Source organism: Triturus cristatus, chromosome 5_2 (assembly GCF_964204655.1).
Source record: "Triturus cristatus chromosome 5_2, aTriCri1.1, whole genome shotgun sequence".
In the NCBI taxonomy this organism is placed as follows: domain Eukaryota; kingdom Metazoa; phylum Chordata; class Amphibia; order Caudata; family Salamandridae; genus Triturus; species Triturus cristatus.
In genome coordinates, this window is record NC_140588.1 from 302,110,425 (window position 1) to 302,128,568 (window position 18,144).

The 18,144-nt window shown below is 47.3% G+C and overlaps 1 protein-coding gene across 1 annotated transcript in view; it reads right to left on the minus strand.

Moving 5' to 3' along the window:
- The window catches only part of RNF144B (ring finger protein 144B), a 252,111-nt gene that overhangs the window by 44,887 nt on the left and 189,080 nt on the right, over positions 1-18,144 (minus strand). The window contains exon 4 of the mRNA XM_085607055.1: positions 1,174-1,234. Coding sequence (XP_085463181.1) covers positions 1,174-1,234 — 61 coding nt within the window. The remainder of the gene's footprint in view (positions 1-1,173; positions 1,235-18,144) is intronic.

Sequence of the window (18,144 nt, forward strand, 5' to 3'; positions counted from 1 at the left end):
ACTACGCAGCCGCTAGGGAGGAACGCTCCCACGGCTGGTTGCGAGTTACTCGCGCACTAAGAATGTTAGGGAAAAGAAGCACGTTTACAGAAAATTCACCAGAATAGTGAAAAAAGTATGCGGGGTCAGACCGCCCTCGCGGGCCGACGCCTAAAGTGCCTCAGGCGAAAATGAGGGAAACAAAAACCCCCCTGGATCCGGCACAAATATAAAGGAAGGCAAAGCACACACCTGCGGACTGAAGACAGGACCGTAAATCAATAAAGCGCATTGGCGCGAGAGATGCCTGAGGGGAAAAACAATTACATAAATAAGTACAACAGACTAAACAGCAGTTCAACAGCTCAAATTAATTATAAACTCACTAAACAGTAGTTCAACGCCTAAACTTAATTATAAACTGACTAAACAGTAGTTCAACGGCTAAAATATTCGAGAAAAAACACAACAATGGAATCACTATGAGTGAAGTAAAACAGGACTTATCTGGCTGCAAGCAGCGAAGAAAGACAGGGAATGGACAATACCAGAGGACTACCATCACCTCGGAGCCCTGTGATTGGTGCAGAGGAGAGTAGTTTGTTTTGTTAACTTCAAATGGCTGCTGTTCATTAAAGTGAAGAAAGAATAGCATAATCCTCGCCTCCGGCCCTGACATAGAACTGAAGTTTCATCTAACCTCTGAAACGGCTTAGTAATAAGCTAGCTACATCTCCGTGTCCTAAATGCTTGAAAACCCTACAATTTGCCTACTAACCATGCAGTTCAGATGTTAGAGACATAGCTTGTACCCACATGCCTTTCACTCCAAGAACCCTTTACTAACTCTTGTTTGACGTCTCTTTGCAACCGAGCATCTTCAATTAGCCAGGGGGCAATCCTTCGTGGCTGCTACATAAAGCAAATAAGTCAATAAATAAGTCACCAATATCTCTCTCCTAATTAGATCTGCTGTGTCAAATGTGTTAATGTCCTGTGGGTGGTGTATACTTACATACACTGCATCAACACACCAAACCCTGATTATAGCAAATACTACTTCAGGTTGCAAATGTGAGGACCATATCTCCTGTTAGCCTAAATAAACCTTCCATACTCGAGAAGTTGAAAGTGCTTGGTAAAATGAGTCAACCCTTCAAGAAAACAGAGATTAACTGCATTAAATTAAAATACCTCGTTCAAATTTCAACCGTTGGTACAACTGCAACTGGTCAACAGATGTCAAACAGGCAATCTGAAAATAAATAAGGAACATATGTTACTAACTGTCTTCAACATGCATATGCTCAACAATACAAAATTCCACACAATATACATGCATATGCTTTTCATATAAAATTCAGAATAGTACAAGACAAAGGAAAAAATCATATGTTTACTTAATCATACCAGATGAAAATGTGTTACTGTTTTCTTATTACACTAATGCCAATATAGATGAATGGAGCTTGAATACCTTTAGCAAAGGTAAATCAGATTAAATGAATACAAGATCTTCTGCCACACAAGCCCCGTTTTCTAGGTAAAATGATCATATCCATCCCCACACCAAGGGTGTGGCACTTTGTTATATCCCTCAGTGATGAATTCAGTTTGTGATAGATAACGCCATGAGCAGAAGAGCCAGAGGTGAGCAACCATGCACTCAAAGCAACTGCTGGGGGTGTAGAAACAGTCACAGGAGTCAACTAATGCAAAGGGGTGGAGGAGGGAACCCATGCTTTACTACCATGTGGAAGAGGAGGTCCTACTGGAACCTGGGAGAAGAAGTCTAGAGATGATCTGCAAACTAACTTTAAAATCCAGTCCTAAAAAAATGCAGTACCTAGAAGTAAACCTGACAGAGTCCAGGCACACGGAACCAAAAGGAAAGAGTGGCAGGAGATTCATATTGTGTGAAAGAACTCATTGGGCAAGCTTAACTAGCTCAAGTAGACCAAAGTAACCAGGAGCCCGGAAAAGAGCATACCATTATCATTTTTTAAAAAGGATCGATTGTGCACCTCAGGAGAGTCAGTATGCTTAGGAGACAAGAGCACGATACCCCAAAGTTTAGTATCTCAGCGGAGATGACAGAATTCCACTCACAAAGAGCCAGATGTATCTAATAGCTTTATCCATTCTGTCTCTATGGGAAAATGCTTTAGTACATACGGCCCAAAATCCCTCAGAATTGTTGAGTGGCAAAGGCATCTATTAAGGAAGCACACAAACCCATAATTACATATTTAAGATCTTAATTAATTAATGCTCTGATTTTAGAGAAATATACTGTTATCTAATTATTGAACGAATTACCACATGCAAATTAAAAGACGCATTAATAAAGTACCCAATCAAATCAGTTACCATAGATCAAAGCAGATTAAATATATATTTCAAAATCTGTAGCTGCTTCTAAGTGCAATCATCTCATTTGAAAAATAAAAACACTGCGGACTTGGTACGGAATAATGAAGCTTATATTCATCAGCGTACTATACACCATCAAATCGTCCTTCGAATGTTACCATAGACAAATACAAGTCACCTGATATTAAAGATAAGGTCTGTCTTCATGTGGTGTGTTTAACTTAAAAAGGTCATCAATTGAGTAATAATTATCTGGAACTACATTAAGCTGATGTATTATCATTGGCTTTTGAATTAATGGAGTGAGTGGACAAAGCAAAAGACCCCAATGCAGATGAAGAAACCTCAAAAAGATAGCGGCCATGGCGAGGGACGGTACACGATTTTTAAGCAGGTAAAGCACAATAAAAATGGGAGGATCCTTACTTTATGAAAAGCAAACAATGGCAGAAACAGTAGGTTTGGTGTTCACAATGTAGTGCCAATAAAAACAATTAAAACAGTCAGCTGCAGTGCAAAACAATGCAAAGTGTGTTTTGCATTGGAAGTTTCGGAACTCCTACCAACATGTACATTTGTGGGAAATCCCAAACTCCAATCTGACTTTTTCTCGCCCTGGAAATGTTGAGCAATTAACTCAACCAAGGGATGAAGTAAATCCCCATTCAGGATGGGAAGGAGTAACAGATCACGCCACATAAGTTTTTGGGAAGAATTCTGTAAACTAGAGACGTCGTATCGAAAGCTCCCTCCTTAACTAAATTAAGAGGGGGATTTTTTGACAAAACAACAGTCTGAGAACCAATTTTAGTGCATGAAACGGCTGGGTGTAGTATAACTATGTTCTTACTACAGTGGCGGTAGTAAAGTACTTGAAGAAGCAACTTTCATGCTGCTGTGAAGAGCCATAAAGTGAGAGAGAAAAGGGGTAGCAAAAGTATTCACCGGTGACCATCTTGATTATATAGTGAACAATTGAAAATGTCTTCATTGACTTTTAATAGCGATCTCCGCTTTGCAAGGTGAGAGATTCAAACGGGTGAAAAAAGCAATCCGTGGAAGGAGATCACACACACATTCGCAAATGTACACATACACAAATGCACACACCACTTCAACACAATTTCGCCTAACGCTGTCAGATAAGGTTTGCCAGGACTACCACTTAATATTTATAATCAACGATGCATAATAGCATTAATGACACATAAAACTAGCAGTGCCTGTATTTTTCCTGCACTGCTTACCCAAAGTTGACGAAACCTATTGGATTTGCCAATGCTTGCTTAGAAGGCAGCAGCATCACAGTGATGTGTCCACCTACATAAAGATTTGGTGAGCACAAGATAAGTATGGCTCCTGAGAGTTAGACAATTTTAAATGGGCAGAAGCTACTTTCACTGCCCACGGGAAAACAAATAAACCTATAAACGATTAAACCACTGGGCTCAATTTCAATTTTATTCTGTGTACAGGGAAATCTATGGACACATTTCTTTTAGAGTTTAGGTGTTTAAGAATTGTCTGCCAGCATACAAAGCAAAAGCAAGAACACAATGAATGTGCGCATGGGAAGTGCAGATTGTGAGTTTTCACCTCAGGTCGAGGAACAAACCATAAAAAGTCACATTCACTGAAACGCCTTCTCATTCTGTTACACAATTTTCTAGGTTTGAAACATGTCACATAGCGAAATTATTCAGAAATGCATTTGCAGAAAATAAACAGTGTATCGCGTTTCACACTAAAGTTGATACGTCTACTACATCAATCTACTTAACACACCCTAAATGACAAGGCAGAATAAAGGGCGTGTATTTGAGAAGCAAAAAAAAAAAAAATGATTCAATGGTATAAAAAATCTACATCGTGCCGGCTATAATTATCAGCTTATTTCCTACCAGGGAAACTTCCAAACAAAAAACAATAGATCGTGTTTTTGCCTAAATGCTACACTGTCACAAACATACTGCTGAGAGAGGCTGTGGGTGGAAAATTAGCTCCAGCGTGAGAGCAGATGATTATGCATCTGACAATCATGCAGTACTTGAAAAACATTAATGCTTACATTTCATAGAATTGTTTATCCCTTTTTAAAAAGTAGGAGACGTAATGCTGCCCTGGTATATATATCTTTTTGTAAACACTGCCATTCCCTAAGCAAGAGAACCTGCTTAAAACACTGGAGGGGGGAGGTCTGGGAGGGAGTGTGCGAGAGAATGTGTCTGTAAAAACAGAATGGCCTTAGCATTAACGGAAGAGTCGCTATCGAATCAGTAGACAAGGCGAGGGGTGCAGCCGTTAAGTATGTGGGGGATGGCACAATTCTGACCCTGAGCAGTTTAAAGGGAGAGAACAGTCAAGTTTCTCAAATCAACCAAACAAATTTAAACCCATGTTGCTAAATGAATCAATTCGCTTGGATTCCCTGTCAGATGGGACATTAAGCAAAGCATTCAAATTCCACGTGCTGGCCAAAGCCTCAACCACACTGCTGTCCAGTGTCAGATGCTGCGCCCAACAAGCATTTGCAATGAAATAGGTCTCGCATTCACAAGAGTTTGAGCTATTGGCATTGTAAATGACAATGCCTTTTATTTATGATTTGGGGTTTAAAACATAAATAAAAGGCATCGTTATTTACAATACTAATAGTACAATAGTAATGGTGTGGTGGTAGTGATAGTGGTGGTGGTATTGGTGGTGGTATTGGTGGTGGCATTGGTGGTATTGGTGGCATTAGTTGTGGTATTTGTGGTGCTGGTATTGGTGGTGGGGGTATTGGTGGGGGGGGTATTGGTGGGGGGGTGGTATTGGTGGTGGAGGTAGTGGTGGTATTGGTTGTGGTGATATTGGTGGTGGAGGTATTGGTGCTAGTGGTATTGATGGTGGTGGTATTGGTGCTAGTGGTATTGGTGGTGGTGGCATTGGTGGTGGTGGTGATATTGGTGGAGGTGGTGGTATTGGTGGAGGTGGTGGTATTGGTGGAGGTGGTGGTATTTATTTATTTATTTAAGTAGCTTATAAAGCGCGCAGCTACCCCCGGAGGGGTGTCCCGGCGCTAATACAGAAACTCAGAAAGAAGGGAGTAGTCAAGCCGATTGCAAGACGGGAATCATAAACTGGAGAACAGCCATGTTTTTAGTTTACTACGGAAGATGGATTCAGACGGGCAGAGCCTGAGGTCGAGTGGGAGACAGTTCCATAGCTTAGCAGTAATTACGCTGAACCCTCTACCACCCATTCTGGAACTTCGAAAGCGAGGTGCAGTCAGAAGGCGTAAGTGGTTAGATCTCAGTGATCTAGCAGATTGAGATATTGCTACTCGCTTTTTCAGGTATCCAGGTCCAAGGCCGTTGACAGCTCGAAAGGCGAGGGTGAGGATCTTAAATTGAATGCGGCTTGCAATGGGGAGCCAGTGAAGCTCTTTGCAATAGGAGGCAGCCGATTGACGGTAGGGGATGTTTCCGATCAGTCTGGCTGCCGCATTCTGAACGATCTGAAGACGAGCGATCAGATATTGAGGGGCACCCGCGTATAAGCTGTTGGCGTAGTCTAGATGAGAAGTGATGAGGGCCTGAGTGATCGTTCTACGGGCATCCAGGGGAAGGTAGGGAAGGATCTTTTTAATCATGCGAAGCTTCATGAAGCAGGCAGAGGTGACCTTATTGATTTGCGCTTTGCAAGAAAGTGTATCGTCGAATTGAAAGCCCAGGTTGCGTGCAGATTGAACAGGGGTAGGCGCAGGGTTAAGTGCTGTAGGCCACCACAGGCTAGAGGATATTGGAGTTTTCTGGTTGAAAAACAAGACTTCCGTCTTGTCAGCATTAAGTCTAAGGTGGTTGATGGTCATCCAGGCACAGATGTTATCCAGACAATGGCGGAAGTTGACAAAGGTGGAGTCCGAGTGGTCTCTAAAGGAAAATATCAACTGAGTATCATCAGCATAAGAGACCACTCTGACTCCACAAGACTCCACCACTGCGGCCAAGGGTGCGAGGTAAACGTTAAAAAACAGAGGGCTCAGGGCAGAGCCCTGCGGGACACCACACAACAGGGGTTTACCCTCTGATTTGAAAGGCCTAAGCACCACCTTCTGAGTTCTGCCAGTGAGGAAAGATTCAATCCAGGCGAGAGCGGAGCCACCAATTCCGACCTGCTTTAAACGGTTTAATAGGATGGTATGTGAAACCGTATCAAAAGCGGCGGATAGGTCGAGGAGGACCAGCATGGCCTCCTCGCCCCTATCCACACACTCACGGATAGTCTCAGCCACTTCCAAGAGAGCAGTCTCAGTACTGAAACCTGCTCTGAAGCCAGATTGGGAGTCGTGTAGTAAAGAGTTTTTTTCTAGATATTCTGTTAGTTGCAGCTGCACAGCCTTTTCCAAAATTTTTGCGGGTTTGGGGAGGAGGGAGATGGGGCGAAAGTTAGAAAATTTTGTAGGATCGGCATCAGGCTTTTTCAGAATGGGGACCAGCAGAGCTTCCTTCCACGTAGTTGGAAAGATGCCATGGTGGAGGGAGGCATTCCAGATAGAGAGAAACGGATAAACCAATGAAGGGGCCAGGTCACCCATGGTCTTAGCGGGAATAATGTCGGAAGGAGAACCAGATCTGCACTGGGTAAGTAACCTAAGTGCGGTCTCAGGAGTCAGCTCATTGTAAGACTGTAAGGAGGCAGATTCCGGGGCCATCACAGGGGGGACCAGGGGGGATTCCTCAATAGGAAACGAAGTTCTAATTTTATCAATTTTCTCAAGGAAATAGTCAGACAGTCCATCACATAGTGCCTGGCTAGAAGGGTTCTGTGCGGCCCTAGCGGGGGGATTTACAAACTCTTTGACGATATTAAAAAGGGTTTTAGAAGAGTTCTTAGCGTTGGAGATTTGTAGTGAGAAATAGTCTCTCATGGTAACTTTTTTTAATTTGAGAAATTTTTTCAAAGCAATTTTGTAGATTGTTTTAGATTCAGGGTCATATTTCTGCCGCCACTTGCGTTCAAGTAGTTTGCAGCGGCTTTTTTCCTCACGGAGAGTTAGAGAGAACCAAGGAGCAGAGGGGCGTGTTCTGGCAGAAGTGATGGGTTTGAGAGGGGCAATGGAATCGATGGCGAGGAGCAGTGCGGAATTGAGTCTGGACACATTTTCATCAATGTCACTAGGCAGAAGGTCCGGCTGATAGTTGAATAAAGGGTCAAAGGTTGCACAGGAAACTTTATGCCACTTTCTTCCCAGCACTTTCCTGACGACAGTAGGAGTGGGTCTCAGATTTAGCTCTAGGTCAAAAGGGACAAGATGGTGATCAGACCAGGTGAGAGGAAAGGAGGGAAGGACTGTGATATTCGAGAAATTAGCGAAGATAAGGTCAAGTGTATGCCCAGCTATGTGTGTGGGGCCCTTGACTAACTGAAGCAAGTTCAGTATTGGTGGTGGTATTGGTGGTGGAGGTGGTATTGGTGGTGGTGGTGGTGGTATTATTGGTGTGGTATTGGTATTGGCGGTGGTATTGGTGGTGTTGGTGTTGGTGGTGGTGTTATTGGTTGTGGTGGAGGTGGTGGTATTGATGGTGGTGGTGGTGTTGTTTGTAATAAAACAGGCTTTTGAAAAGGACCGATCAGGTGGCTTTAGTGTAGATGGCATGCAGCACAGATGTGCTGTTGTCGGTTTCAGCCCATTAGCACAGGATTATGTGCTCCCTGGAATTCTCATGACTTAATTCGCTAATCATTTCTAAATCTATTTTACTTGGGGGGGTTGAGACAGACACAAGATAATGCCGGTTTAAAGTGATTGAAAGCAGGCACCCGTGTTACGGGAGCGGCGGTGCTGCTTAAAAAAACACAAGCGGTTTCAGCTGAAGCAGCGCATGTCCGGCCTGCAGTAAGAGAAACTCAATAAAGTAAATAGTGCTTACAGACTAGATAACAGGTCCCGTGTAACAACCGAAGTAAAGGGGTCAGTCGCCATGGGAGGGTACAGATGAAGACAAGGCCATACTAACGCGGGGGTAACAAGCCTATTAATGAATCCGAAAGCAGCATTTACAAAAGACGACATAAGCCAATGAAAAATATGGGAGGAGCGTGGGTTCGGCTTCTCTCCCATAATCTACTACAGCAGTCTTGCATGCGCGCTGCCGCTAGACTTGTCCTAAAAATTAGGGTCCAAAGGAGCAGGCCTGTGGGCCTCGCAATAGAATTACTCACTAATGGCGCTGGACACAGTCCCGAATGCTGCCGCCAAGGCCTCCATCGATGCCCGTTGAAGGGCAGCACAGGCTCCAAAGTTAGAAGATCAGGCTGCAACATGTATTTGAAAAGATCAGTGAGAAACTGCAGTTACAGCATCTCTGCTGCTCTGTGGACCACTACTGTAAAAAAATTAGCTTTACTCTGTTGGGGGCCCAAAAATGGTGTGCAATTCCATTTCAGGGGAGGTATCAAGGTCACTGGCGTTTTGTGGGTCCAAATCCAGACCAGGGGCTCCAAGTTGTCCACTTCCTCCTGAAGGCGCTGAATTGCAATCGCATCTGATCCAAAAATGTCCTCACGTCGTCGATAATACTGGCGTCGAAGCAAAAGCACAGCCTCAACATTTTCCCACCGCAAAGGCTGTGCCTCACTAATCTCACAGCAGGACATCAGCTAAGAGCTAGGTGAGCTTATTTCTGGATCAGAGACTGGCTTGAGAGTCAGATCCAGAACTAGCACCTCTGAAGCTGAAGCCTGCGCGGAACCAAATGTAACTGGCGTGGCATTCACCAACGGTGCAGAGGCATTGCTAACTGCTGGAACCGTGGTGGGCACTAGAAGCAAAAGTCTAACTGGCGGCCAATGACAGATATGTGGGGCTTGAAGGCGCTCCTGTGGAAACCAGAGTCATCCAAACAAGATTTAGCATAGCCTCCTAAAAGTCTTGACCTGCTGGGATTCAACAATGGTCCAGAAAATTCAGGGACCATCAGCTCCAGCTAAGGAATGGCGTCGGACCTTTGTCAGAGGATTTCGAATCATGCTTGCATCCTAGCCACCAGAGGCAAATGTTGTGCAGCTCTGTAACAGGCATCAGCGTCCTGCAAGTGGGGCATGGTTTAGGGGAGATACTTCCCTAGCACTAAATTAAAAATTAGATTGTCGGGGAACCGCCATTACAGACCGTCCTTAGTTTCTATAATGTAGGAAGAAAGGATAGACTTTAGTAAATGCTCCTTTGGCTTTCAACCTCCTTTTGGCATTGCAACAAGAAAGGGCAATACTGAAGGCAAGGAAGCATTCACTACAACTCACTTTTGTTTATAGAACAAGGAAAAATATATGGTCTCAGCGGCTCTAATTACAAGATGCCAGGAGGGAAGAGCAGACAACGTCAATAGGGAGGGCAGAATGCAAGAAGATGTTTGGAAGTGGGGAGTGGACAAGAATAAGAAAAAATGAAGGTTAGTGTAGGGAAGAATACAAAAGGGTGGTGGTTGACAAGGAGTATACAGGAGAAGGAGGGAGGGACAAAAAAGAGTAGATGGTCAGTGGGGAGGTGATGAGGAACATGTAGAGGGGGGCAGATAGGAGACAGGAGAGGGCGGCAGGAAGTGGGCATTGAGGAGCACACAGAGAATGGAGAGAAAAGACCGAGACCCAAGGGAGGGGGCCAGCAGAAGCAGAGAGAGAAGGTTACAGAAGTAAAATAGTCTCTCATGCAGTTCAACACAAGCACTTAAGTGGAAGCACAAGAATGCCCCCAAATAATCAATAACATTAGGTGAGAGATGGCTACTCCACTGCGCCGAGCCAAGATATCATTGACAAGTCAATGTTTGAAAGGGGCAGACCCAAACCTACAATAAGTACGTTGTTAGCAATAGATCTATTTGACAACTGTGCTGTCCAAACCCAGACTTAATGCATGAATTAGAGTTGGAAAAAAGAGTAATCCTGTATGCGAGGTGAGCAAAGAATTTATCAAATTTTTACTATCTACCAAAATCCCAATTGGCAGAAGAAAACATACAAAGTATACTTGGAAACTGTGAAGCAAAATCAAGATGTTAAAATCCTCAGAAATTCTTCTTGGAATACTTTTTTCACAAAAATGGCCACTCTACACCTTTGAACAGAACAAAGGTGTTTTCATGTTTACAAACAACTCAGTTAACTACTAAAGAACTCATATTTTATCTAAAATGGTCACATGGGACCATGGTATTATGGAAATATGTAGCAGATGCAGGTCATACGAGCTATGATCGAGCCCAATGATATCAGCTTCCATTAATACCCTAATCGAATTCAAAGATTCCTCAAAACCTGGAACATGGAGCAGAGACTCCCAATAGCAAACCAGCTAATCAGAAGTGGAGTGAAACATAGGAGAGCACACTGGGCAAGGAAAGCTCTGTCTGAGATAATGGCAGTGGTGAGTGCATGCTGCTAGGGAAGACTGCACAAGGGGAGAGTTTGACTTGGGCCCTCTCTGAAGCAGAAGCGAGACCTCAGGCCAGCCCTCACATGGGGACCAGTCACAAGCTCCCCAGCATTACTGCAGATATGGGAATGATGGTTACCCTCATCGACCAGACCTATGGTATTGCTGGGCATTGAAAGTATACAGATGCCTAGACACCATGGAACAAGACAAGACTTTCACATTGGGGCACTGCAAAAAGAGAGTCTTAGAGCTCCAGGAGATGGGGAATGGAATGGAATGTAACTGCAGGCAGTCGGCTGTAAAGAACGTTGAACGAGCACTGACCTTGGTGGGGGCCACACTGGGTGCAAGTGTGTGGACTGGAGGTCATGGTGGAGAGAAATGCACACAAACAGGGGGCCACACTGTGTACATGCTACTTAGGTGGGCATCACTTTGCAGGCTACGGGGAGACCAGCCTGCCAGACAGCGATGGCCAAGTGCACCGCCGACTCCCACAGGGTGAGTGTGGTTGCACTCCTTGGGACACATGACAATGGCAGCCTGGAGAGAATTTAGGCCCAAGACCCCAATGGCTGCCTAGTAAATATGAAAAGACCTGCCTATCTGGGTCCCACTGCTACTTCAGACCCAGAGGCAGCATCATGGCAGCCAACAGAGGTCAGAGAGATCAACCAATAAAAGACTTGCTGTTCTCGTAGAGGGTGACAGGTGACAAAGTCGACTGAGCTTTAAACTCAGACAAGCCTTGCTCAGAGAGACCAGCAGGACCAACAATCCCAGCAGGAATCTCGTAAGAATACCTATAGCATTTTTTTTAGGAAGGTAAAAGAAGAGATTTACATTTTTAGAAGTGAACTAAAAACCTCTCTACATGAACTACAGAGAGATGTGGGAGAGCTTGGCTCTAGGATCAAAGAAATGGAGACGTTTGTAGACAAGTGTCCTGGAGAGCAGCATAACTGGGGTAACAGAATATGAACACTGGAGGAACAATATGACAACCTGATATTAAAACATGAGGATTTAGAGAAGAGGTCTAGATACAACATCATCAAGATAAGGGATCTTCCCAGGAATGCTGAAGGTCAAGACATACAAAGGGTACATCTTACATCACATCAGGAACTGACACGTGGCCCGTCAATCTGCCTGGACCAAATACAGAGAGACTGATTAGTGTACACTGTGATGCGCTTTCCTACATTCTATAATGCATCAATTTCTTCAAGACAAGGCTTCAATATTAACAATCAACAAATGTTCCACAATCTCTCAATATCTACTCTGAGATAGCGATGAGACTTTCAGAAAATCACTGATCCTTTCCAGGAATAGGTAACACCTTACCAGTGGGATTATCCATTCCGAATCATTTTTTTGATGCGATAATGAGAAACTTGTTAGGAGAAGGCCCACTCCATACTGACATCCCCAAAAGAGAAGGGCACAATGGGGAGCCAAGTGAGAGCTTGGCACAAGAGGAGCTCAGTGGAGTTGAAAGACAGCAGGGCACAGCTAGAAAAGAAACCTAGAAACCCACCTTCTATCAGGGAAATCTAGAGAGCTAAAGTTGAAGCCCTGCAGGAGGTGAAGAGGTTCAACAGTCAACATGCTAATTTTAATGTAGCAGACCTCTTGAGAGGAACAGCAAAAATGGTCTAAACAAGACTGGATGCAAAGTCTACCCAGTTTTTATACCTCAAAAGTACGGGGTTATGAAGTTACTGTGGGACAGAGGTTGGACGAGCTACAGGAGCTCTAGGGGTAAATTGTTAACCATCGCCGACTAACTAGGAAAGGAGATTGAAGTCTTGTAGCGCGACGGAGGCTTTGGGGGTGTTCACGTTTACAAGTTCATATTTTTGCAAAACGTTGAGGGAGGATGGGGAAGAGAATGAGAAGGCTCCCAGACATACCAGGCACCAGCTGAATTTACACGAGCCTCACTGCCAGCTCCACCACTGCACGTTGACCACAACCCACAAAAATGTGAACAGGTTCCAGCTTCTGATCCAGGACTGATGTCAATACAGCATGGTAAAAACAGTGAACCTAAATGTTAACGTGCTCAACTTCCCAGTCAAATGCATGGCGTTTACCAACCATTTACAATCCCGAGACAGGAGAGACTTGCCTTCTCAAATGCTCAAATGGGATTGGATTAGACCAAAGTGGTTCTCTGGGCAATGCTTCCAATCAAGCTTCCCAAAAAAAGGCAGGAGTTTTGATTCTATGAACAGACAACTACACAGGTAAAGTCAAACAAATTATAATATACGACCGGTAGGGTCATAACTGATCTTCACAGTAGGCTCCCTGATTATGTCAGTTTCCTCATTATAAAGCCCAAATGCGAACCAAGAATCTTGCAAAAAATTAGTCATCACAGATATACTCAGGGTAGCGTACAGTGATATTATCTTAGTGGGAGACCTAAACCTAGAGATGAATGGAATCAGGGAATGCATGACACAGGAGTATTGGGGAACAGGTAGCCCTGCTGCATTTTAAGGAATGGCTAGTCTGAATGGGCTATGTATGGCTTACACCTAGATGACACAGATTACTCCTTTTACTTGTTAGCACACCATACATATGCTAGGTTTCATTACTTCCTTGCAGAAGCAACTTACTTCCCTACATTTCTAAATTAATGATAGTCCAAATAGCATTCTCATAACTTGCAGCACTCCAGACTAAAAGTGAAGGATCCTACAGAAGACCCAGTGACCTCCACCTTCGCAGCACAGCCCTTAACACTGAGATTTGGGAAGCAATCTTGGATTTTAATAAAGACAAAGACGGAGCCAATATCAGTGCTGTGGAACACGCTTAAGTGATCTTCTTTCCAAATCGTCGTGCCTTAAAAAGGCATGTGTGGGGACTTCAAGCATCAACTGATGTGCTCAAGACAACAGATAAAAAGACTCAAGCACCTACAACAGTTCAAAAGATCCTGCTGCTGGGGAGGAGCCAAGCGCGCATCCAAGATGGTCGCGTGAGCACAGGGCTCCCCGGACCCTCGCTGCTCCTCGGAATTTATCCTGAAATTATCCTGACTTGGCTGACGGAATCTGGAAGGCGAACTCTGGCTGAACGTTGACCTTCTTTCAGAAATCGAATCGGACCTGGGAATCCTGATCTACGGTGGTTGGAACTTTCGAGGCCCAATCGATGGCTGTGCCCGGTGACTTGTGGAGCCGGGGTGTAATTGAACAACAGCGGCCGCGGATCTGTGCCAGTGGCCGCTCCATTACTTTCGGTTTCACTTTTGGATCCCTGAGGGGCTGGAGATCGTAACTGATTGGAGCGGCTGGGTGATTGTCTCCGCTGGATGCCCTTGTCTCCGCTTGCCACCAGTGTGTCCGTTGGCTTTGGTTTCCTCGCCCGGCCGCATCACGGTATCTGGTGTGGCTTCTGACTGAGTGGCCGGCACCCCCTTGACGCTGGGCCGGTGGTCCCCGTTGGTGAGCGTGGTTCTCATGGGTGGCAGGGGGGGCCCCGAGGGGCGTAAGACTAAGACATCCCTCCGCGGGGGTCCGGTCCAGACGAACAACATGGACCGCTATACTCAAGGAAGAGGGTCCCCTGGAGCGGCTGGAGCCCCCTCGGACGAAGCTGGTGGTGGCTCGTCCATGCCCTCGGATCCGTCCCTGCAGGACATTATGGGCGCCATTAACGGCATCAAGGAGACTATTGCTATGCAATACGAGGCCTTGGCCCGTAAAATCGACACGGTGGCTATTGATGTCGCACTGATTCGGGCGGATCTCTCCAAGACCAACGAGAGGGTTCAATCGCTTGATGTGCGGACGTCCACCCTGGTTACGGATGTGTCGGACCAGCGGGCCACTCTCGGCGACCTCAAGTTGGCCAACGATCTGATGGCCCGGCGGCTGGAGGACTTTGAGGGACGGGCCCGCCGCAATAACATCCGCGTCGTGGGCGTCCCGGAGTCCTCCGACAACCACCCGGTGGATCTCTTGGTGGAAGCGCTCATCCTCAAGCATCTTGCCCCAGCCGGCCTGAGTAAGTTCTTTGCCGTGGAGCGGGCCCATCGAGTTCCGGGCGGTCGGCCGGGGGCCCCCCCGAGGCCCATTGTTGCCAAACTTTTCTACTACAGAGACCGAGATGTGATTTTGCAGGCCTCGCGGGCCCATGGCCCGGTCCGCCATGAGAATGCGTCTATTAACTTTTTCCCGGACTTCACCCAACTTGTCCAGAAACAAAGGATGGGCTTCCAGGGGGTAAAGCGTCGCCTCAGCGACCTGGGTCTCAAGTACTCCATGCTTTTTCCTGCTAGGCTCCGAGTGGAGCACGAAGATCGGACAATCTTTTTTGACTCTCCCGCGACTGTGAGTGACTGGCTTGACTCTCTGCCGGGCCGCGGGGACCGGCCTGGGCCCTCTACTGGTACCGAGGGTGGCGGGTCTCCCTCGGAGTGACTTTGGTCCTTGATTTTGCCATTTTGTACTGTTCGGCTGGGTTCAACTTCTCTTTTGCATTTTGTTTCATTATGATCTATGTGGGGGGCGGCTGGGGACGGGTCCCTCTCCTCCTCCGGGGTCTTTCCGTAGAATGGAGTTTATGGGGCGACAGGCACACTGCAAGTTGGGGTGGTTTTTTGGGTCGCAGGGGTGCAGGGTGGGGGGAGTTGGTAGTTGGGGGGTTTTGATTTATGTGTTTTGTTTTTAATGCGAGGTCTTTGTTCTGTTCTAGTCTTGGGCGTTGCGCTATCTGCTGGGGGACCCTTGATCGATTGGAGGGGATGGGGGGGACGGGTTGAGGTTGATGTCATGGAACGTCAATGGATTGGGGGACCGTATCAAACGGGGTGTTGTGCTGCAGTATCTGCGACGTATGTCTCCTGATGTGGTGTTTTTACAGGAGACGCATCTGGTGGGTAACGTTTGTCATGCCATGAACATGGGGGGGTACCGACTCGTTGCCCATTCTGGTTTCACCACTGGCTCTAGAGGGGTTGGCATTCTCCTGCGCTCTTCACTTCCGCTGGAGATCACCAGGGTAGTCCCGGACGACAGAGGGCGCTATGTGGCTTTGACTGGGCGGTGGGAGGGGCAGTCCCTTTCCCTGGTCTCTGTCTATGTTCCCCCGGGCCTCCAGAACTCCACCTTTTCAGACTTGGGTCGAATGCTGCTTGAGCTTCCTGACAGTCTTCTGCTTATGGGTGGGGATTTCAATTCGGTGGTCTCGGGCGACCGGGATCGCCACCCGCCCAGGGCCCTCCCTGCTGCGCAGGCGTGGCTTGGCGGATTCATGGAGACCTTTGGTCTGGTCGATTGCTGGAGGTTAATGCATCCTACACAGTGTCAGTACACTTTTCACTCTGGGGCGCATGGGAGTCTCTCCAGATTGGATTACTTTCTTATGCCCGCGGCCCAGACTGCCCGGATTCGAGAGGTTAAGCATCTGGCCCGGGGTATTTCTGATCATTCCCCACTGTGGTTGCTTTTTGACACTGGGACGCGGTCTGCTGGGCGGATCGCTCCTATTAACCCTTGGTACCTGCGGAACCCCACGATCCGCTATAGTCTGGTCAAGTCGATTGACCAATACTTCCTTGAGAATGATTGGTCGGTGATGTCCGCAGTGTCCCTGTGGGAAGCTTTTAAGGCAGTACTCCGTGGGCAGGCCCTATCCCAGATTGTGGCGGCTAAGAAGGTTAGGACGGAGGAGGTGGAGAAGCTGGAGACCGACATCTTGGGGTTGGAGGCGGCCTTGGAGACGGGTGTCTCTCCGGATGGGCTACATGCCCTCAGCCTGAAACAGTTCGAGTATAAGTCCCTTGTTACTGACGCTGCCCGGACCATGTATAGGGAGCAGCAGGGTAGGTTGTATGATGCTGGAGACAAGGCTGGTAAATTGATTGCTTGGCTGGATAGGAAGGAGAGAGTGAATCGTGTGGTCCCAGAGCTCCGGGTTGCGGATGGAGTGTGTGTGACTGAGCCTGGCGAGATTGTGGAGTGCTTTGCTGACCACCTCCGGACGGTGTACTCCCCGGTGTCTGACAGAGATGAAGACGACTCTCGTCTTCTACTACGGGATATTGTCCTGCCCGGCTTATCCGTCGAGGACCGTGAGCGGTTGGATGCCCCCTTGGCCGTCGATGAGATTGCTACCGCGATTGGCTCCCTTCGCTCGGGCAAATCTATGGGCCCTAATGGCCTGCCGATCGAACTATACAAACTACGCCCGGATAAAATCGCGCCCTTCCTCCGTCGTATGTTTCAGGAGTCGAACGAGAGGGGTTCCCTTCCCGCCGACCAGCGTCTGGCGACTATAGTCGTGATTCCTAAGGAGGGTAAACCACGTGACCGCTGTGCTTCATATAGGCCTATCTCCCTCTTAAACGCAGAACCCAAAATCCTGGCTAAAGTCCTCGCCAATCACTTGCTGAGCGTTATCTGTGATCTGATTCATCCGGATCAATGCGGCTTCATCCCCCACCGTAATACCGCTCTTAATCTGCGGCGTCTGCACGGCGTCCTAGCTAGGGCGAAATACTTTTCTGAACCAGCCGTATTGGTTTCATTGGACGCCACCATGGCCTTTGATACCATCGAGTGGCCATTCCTCTGGGCGGTCCTGGAGAAGTTTGGCTTTGGGGAGGGATTTCTTAGCTGGGTGAAGCTTCTTTATGCCGGGCCGATGGCTCAGGTGGTTGTCAATGGGCGGGCTTCCCGGCCTTTTGCTCTCGGTAGGGGCACTAGGCAGGGGTGCCCGTTGTCCCCTCTGCTTTTTGCTCTTGCCTTGGAACAGCTCGCCGTCTGGCTCCGCTGGGAGCCCTCTATCAGAGGGATCCGGTGGGCCCCGGGCTTCGAGGATCGGGTCTCGCTGTACGCGGACGATATTCTTCTGTACCTCACCTCGCCGCGACAGTCACTTAATGTTCTCTTTGATGTCCTCACCTCCTTTGGGAAAAACTCGGGTTTGATAATCAACTGGTCCAAATCTTGCGTGTACCCTCTCTCCGGTGGCCCTCCCGTCTTGCCGCCTCTACTTCCTATCCAAACGTCCTCATCCGGCTTTAAGTACCTGGGGGTGTATGTTTCGTTGGACCCGGCGGTCCGCTATGAGCAGAACCTCCTGTCTCCACTCCGACGTTTGAGGGTGGATACGGCGCGTTGGTGTAGGTTGCCCCTGTCTCCGCTTGGTCGCGCGGCCCTGTTCAAAATGATGTCCCTTCCCAGATTTCTTTACGCACTACAGAACTCATTTGATGCCATTCCGGTGGCCTACTTTCGGGAGGTGGAGAGCCTGCAGAGGAGACTGGTCTGGGACGGGCGGGCGCGTATCGCTCTGGCAAAGCTTACTCTCCCCTGGTACGACGGGGGCATCGCGCTTCC